General features: G+C 38.2%; 1 protein-coding gene across 6 annotated transcripts in view; it reads right to left on the bottom strand.

Annotated features, from left to right (window-relative positions):
- The window catches only part of grin2bb (glutamate receptor, ionotropic, N-methyl D-aspartate 2B, genome duplicate b), a 140285-nt gene that overhangs the window by 130389 nt on the left and 3896 nt on the right, over positions 1-6000 (bottom strand). For all 6 annotated transcript variants that reach the window (XM_071389453.1, XM_071389452.1, XM_071389456.1 and 3 more), the window contains one exon: positions 527-1036. In XM_071389453.1, the coding sequence (XP_071245554.1) occupies positions 527-535 (9 nt within the window). In that variant the 5' untranslated portion in view covers positions 536-1036. The remainder of the gene's footprint in view (positions 1-526; positions 1037-6000) is intronic.

The raw sequence follows: 6000 nt of genomic DNA, 5'->3' as shown, positions 1-6000 counted from the left end.
AATAAGCCATTTCAATGGCAGACAGTTACACATTCAGCCTCATATGGATATTGTATCACACATAAAGAAACGGAAGGCTTTCGATCGAACCTGCATTGTGATATTTAGGCAGTAGCTCTTTTTCTTCAAAAACCACCACTACTACCAGGTACATTCCGCTCATAGGTGGATGCGTCCAGTTTTCACAGTAACAAGTGTGTATGTTCACGGATAATAGTTTATTATCGAATACACTTCATAATTATATATGTTTTTTAAATGCATTTCGTGAACTAACACTCGCACTTGGCTTTTTCTCCTCCCCCTTACCAGCTCTGACTTTGCTGATCGCTACTTTATAAGGGGAAAATGTACTGGTTGTCCCACCTAGCTAGCTTAGATGAATGGATAAGAGCATCTGCTAAATGACTACAATGTAAATGTAATAAACATTGCAGGTTTGATTGAATTTTGGGCCTAAGACTGATGGACTGCATCTATGAATCAGAGAGAAAAGGTCAAGCGTAAAAGGCCTTGGGGGTCCTACCTTGTACATTGCCAGCCCAGATCTCCTCTCTACTCTTCAGACCTGGCATGGTGGTGTGGTCTGGGACTCAACTACTCCTCTCATAGCACCGGGTGGAGGGAAGGATGAACAGATGAAGCCGTACAGAGAGGAGTAGACGTGAAGAGGGCTTATGGAGTGAGGGATGAGCACCTGGATTGAACGAGTGTGCGTGTGTCAAGTTTGAGTGTGTAAGGAGAACTCAAAAAATGATTTGAGAAATGACGAATGGAGAAAGAGATGGAGAGGGGCGAGGCGCTCTCTCATTCGTCTCTTGTCGTCTGACTCATCCTCCCGTCTTCTTCCACTGGATGATGCAGCACGACGAGGTTTCCTCTGACAACTCCGTGTGTGAGTGTGTGTGAACAACGGTTGCCGTGGCAATGCGGAGATTAGAGCGTGTCTTCCTCCTTCCCCTTTTCTGTTTCTTCTGTCGCTCCCCTCGTTTATTTAGTCACCATCGTCTGTCTGTACGTTGGGTCTTTGTCAAGACTGGGGGAGAGAGGAGAGGAGGGAGATAGAGAGATGGTCAATAACCAGGCATTATCTGTTAGGTGAATGCTTCTCTTTTTAATGGTGAATGCTTTTGTGTAGTTTGTATACACAAGTCAATTGCTTCAGAGGTTCAAGGCTTTTAACACAGCTTTTTACCTTTCACTTCACAATCTGAATTCAAATCCTTTCTGACTTATGGATTGGCTCTTGGCCAACACACAATTATGCAGTGTGATTTATCTTCTTATCACATATCATAAAAGTTCCATATTATATAGACAGTACAAAATGCGTGCAAAATAAATATGGTACTTAGTTCATTTTGGCTGGTGGTTGGATTCAACTTCTTACATTGACAGACATACAAAATGTGTAAAACGTTAAAGGCCCAGTGCAGTCAAAAACTTGATTAACCTGTGTTTTATGTATATTTCCACACTATGAGGTTGGAATAATACTGAGAAATTGTGACAATTACAATAATGCCCTTTAAGTGTAAGAGCTTTTTGAAAGGCCGTCTGTTTTGGTGGGATGGAGTTTTGGCCTGCCTATCACCAGGCAGTAAATTAGTTAATAGACAAATAAGAAAAAGAGTTCCAAACCTCTCTGCCAATAACAGTCCTAGCAAAATTCTTGCTTGAGAAATGTATATTTGCTAAAAAGCTATTTATGTTTCGTTTTTTGCTATTTTAATTCATAACAATTACAGTAAGGTACTAGATTGCTACCAATAAATGATTTAATATTGAGATACAAACGGCTACATTGGACCGTTAAGTATTCGAGGTTTGTAACGGGTAGATTTAACTCGAGCCTAACATTCAATACATTCAACATTAGATTTCTGGAAAAAGTTCCATACACAACAGACATATAAAATGGGTTAAACAAATAGGAAGCACTTTGCCAATTTTGATGATAAGTATTCAAGAAGTAACTTTGGCCTAACACCCACTAGTCTCTGATCTTGTCCGTGTAATATATGCATCATTCTCTCATGTTCTCTTCGTGCCTTCATCCCTTCCCACTTTTGTTGATGGGTTGTGTCCTGCATTTCCCCGCTGAATTTTACCATGTTGCCCTCTAGGAAGAGAGAGAGAGTGTGTGTGTGTGTGTGTGTGTGTGTGTGTGTGTGTGTGTGTGTGTGTGTGTGTGTGTGTGTACACACATTTTAGCCCTGGGAAAAATGTCAAAGGATATCACTGTGTGAGGAATTTTTATCCTGTCTGGCAGAGTGATAAATTATGTATTCAACACATTTTATTTCCAAAACCCATCTTTCTCTCTGAGTCTTTCCAACTGTAATTATCTCAAACTCCTTCAGTAGTATTTAAATGACATTAATACTGCAAATGATGTATTGGGCTCAAAGAAACATACGCACACTTCGGCAATTAAATACTGTACCACATGCAAGTAGGCCGGCCTGCCCTAGCCTGACTACAATCAAACAACGTCTTTCAAAGAAAATTATTCAGAAATATACAATATGATATAGTGTGGTGAAAGCAAAATGGATTAAACAAAACTACTGATTATTAATATCTATCTGGAAAGGGCAGCAGATTGGAGTCTCCTCGCTAAATACATAATTTACATAATTTACATAATTTACATAATTTTGCCCCCTTCAAAAATGGAAAGCATAGCATATGATAAAGGAAATATGTGAGTTACTGCCATACAATGTAAACCACTTTGAGACTCAATAAAAAGTGCTAAGTCTATAGCCTACATACAGTAAATGCAAGCCAGTATCATGTCTTTACAGAATTGACCAAAAATGTCACAAATTGAACGTATAGGCTAGCCATGTCTCTCAAATGTAGCAACATAATCTCACCATGCGTCACAGCTTTGTTATAGCATTAATCCTTTATAACTGAGATGGAGGGGTGGATGGATGCCCTTTGTGAGTTAGAGACAGGAAGACATTGTCTGAGTCCCGAATGGCACCCTATCACCTATATAGTGTACTACTTTCGGCCAAACCCCTGTGGGCCCTCATCAGAAGTAGTGTACTATATAGGGAACAGGGTGCCATTTGAGACGGAGACATTGTCAAAAAATGTACCTGGAAGGAACATTGTGTATTATAAATAGTAATAAGAGCTCACTCTCCTAGCGTAGTGACATCCCTCCTCACTGTGCTGGTTTAAAAGCCTACCTAAATCATTCAGACTGCTTGGGTCGACAGTACACTATACTCAATTAACATCAACGCGATGAAACTTTGAGAGACTACTTTTACTCTAATGATTGAGATGGAGGACAAAGATGGAGAATTAGTTAAAAAAAGCTTAATCCAAGGCCGTCGTAAAGGAAAGTCTAGACTTAAAATGATATCTCACATCCACTAACATCTGACATTGACTTAAACTTTGCAACCGATTGACTTCAACCACTTAAGATAAGAATCCGATTTGATACTATATGACATTTTGTAAAATTGTAGATAACATGAAAGTTAGTTGATCAATACTTAGGTCTTAGGTAATGACTAAGTAGGAGCTGTGGCAGTTTTATATACCGCCTCTAATGTCAAAATACCCAAAGGAAGCCAAGAATTTCACATTTTGTGGGAATATGAATTACATTCACAAGCACAGTTTTCACCATGAACAACCTCCATTTTAGACCCCATTTCCATTAGAAGCTTAAGTGAATTTCTCAGAAATTACTAATAGGCATATGGGGTAGTGCCTGTCATCTTTCTATTGAAAAGAATAACAACAAACAGCATTAGGACACTCAAGCCTACAGTGAACCACCACGGGAATCCTATGATGCAGCCTGAAATAAACACTTAGGGGGCATCAAAGAGGACCAAGCACGCCCTGGCTGGTGTGTGATTCACGGTATCACTCATTTAAACAGATTCATCACACAGACAGTTGAATGTAAGGTGAAACATGGGAGGAAATATAGCTAAATATCTGAAAATATCATAATAAAATAGAGATACTGAATTAAAACCAAATCGAAACAAGCCATAATGGACCAAATTGCAAAAGGACACTCAAATGACCTGTACACTCTGTATTGTACTTAACAGATATAGGCTAGGCTATATGGGCCCGATTCAGACTTAGGAAATTACGCCTTTTTTAAGCACGCCTTTCCTACGCACTTGGTATTCAGACTTACCTTATGAAGGTGCGTAACGGGCTTTGCAGGCGTGGTTCCCTTGCGGACACTCAATAAATGTAATTCAACTGCTGAAACTCTCCCACTTGTTGGCCAACAGAGTTTCTTGTATAGTTTTTATTCAATACGGTTGTCAGTACATTTATCTTAAGCCATCCCTTTAAATATGGTGTGGTTTTTAGTTTGAATTTTGTTTACGGACACAACAGAATATATCGAACGGGTTTAGAATATTAGGAATCAATGAAAGAAAGCCATCTAAATATATGCAATTGGTAGATTTAAATGTCTTTTATTATATACAGAACCAGTCAAAAGTTTGGACACACCTACTCATTCAAGGGTTTTTCTTTATTTTAACTATTTTCTACATTGTAGAATAATAGTGAAGACATCAAAACTATGAAATAATACATATGGAATCATGTAGTAACCAAAAAAGTGTTAAACAATTCAAAATATATTTTATATTTAAGATTCTTCAAAGTAGCCATCCTTTGCCTTGATGACAACTTTGCACACTCTTGGCATTCTTTTAGGGGTCCCGAGTGGCACAGCGGTCTAAGGCACTGCATCTCAGTGCTTGAGGCATCACTACAGACATCCTAGTTCAAATCCAGGCTGTATCACAACCGTCCGTGATTGGGAGTCCCATAAAGCGGCACACAATTGTCCCCAGCGTCATCCAGGTTTGTAGGCCGTCAATGTAAATAAGAATTTGTTCTTAACTGACTTGCCTAGTTAAATAAAGGTTCCATTTTCTCAACCAGCTTCACCTGGAATGCTTTTCCAAAAGTATTGGAGGAGTTCCCACATATGTTGAGTACTTGTTGGCTGCTTTTCCTTCACTCTGCAGTGCAACTTATCCCAAACCAACTATGTTATTTCATTGTTTTGATGTCTTCACTATTATTCTACAATGTAGAAAATAGTAAAAAATAAAGAAAAACCCTTGAATGAGTAGGTGTGTCCAAACCTTTGACTGGTACTATATATATATATATATATATATATATTAACTGTTACTAATGACCCTCAGCAACAACCAAAAAGCTGTGACATCATTTACAGAGGATTCAAATGTAGGTAAACAAAACAACGTAATTAAATGAAATGATAATGTAGGCTATACCAGCTGAAGGGAACTAACAGTAAATTGGCAGTTGAATATGTGCTGTTATTCGGCTTACTGAAAGGCGATAATGATAGTGGCTAATATTTTACATTATAGAAATTTGCCTGAAAATCTATCAGTCAGACCCCTTGACTTTTTCCACATTTAGTTATTTATTTATCTTATTCAACTTTTATTTAACTAGGCAAGTAAGTTAAAGACATATTCTTATTTACAATGATGGCCTACCAAAAGGCAAAAGGCCTCCTGCGGGGACGGGGGCTAGGATAATTTTTTTTAAATAGAAGACAAAACACACATCACGACAAGAGAGACAACACAACACTACATAAAGAGAGACCCAAGACAACAACATAGCACGGCAGCAACACATGACAACACAGCATGGTAGCAACACAACATGACAACAACATGGTAGCAACACAACATGGTAGCAGCACAGTTACGTTACAGCCTTATTTTTTTATTATTATTATTATAAAAAACTGTTTTTGCATTGTCATTATGCAGTATTGTGTGTAGATTGATGAGGGGGAAAACAACTATTTTAGAATAAGGCTGTAATTTAACAAAATGTGGAAAAAGTCAAAGGGTCTGAGTGCGTTTTTTTGTTTGTTACCTTTATTTAACTTTTCAAGTCAGTTAAGAACAGATTCTTATTTACAATGACGGCCTGCGC

This window comes from Salvelinus alpinus, chromosome 2 (genome assembly GCF_045679555.1).
Source record: "Salvelinus alpinus chromosome 2, SLU_Salpinus.1, whole genome shotgun sequence".
Classification (NCBI taxonomy): Eukaryota; Metazoa; Chordata; class Actinopteri; order Salmoniformes; family Salmonidae; genus Salvelinus; species Salvelinus alpinus.
The sequence above is the reverse complement of the archived record's forward strand: the minus strand, read 5'-3'. Positions and strand labels throughout refer to the sequence as shown.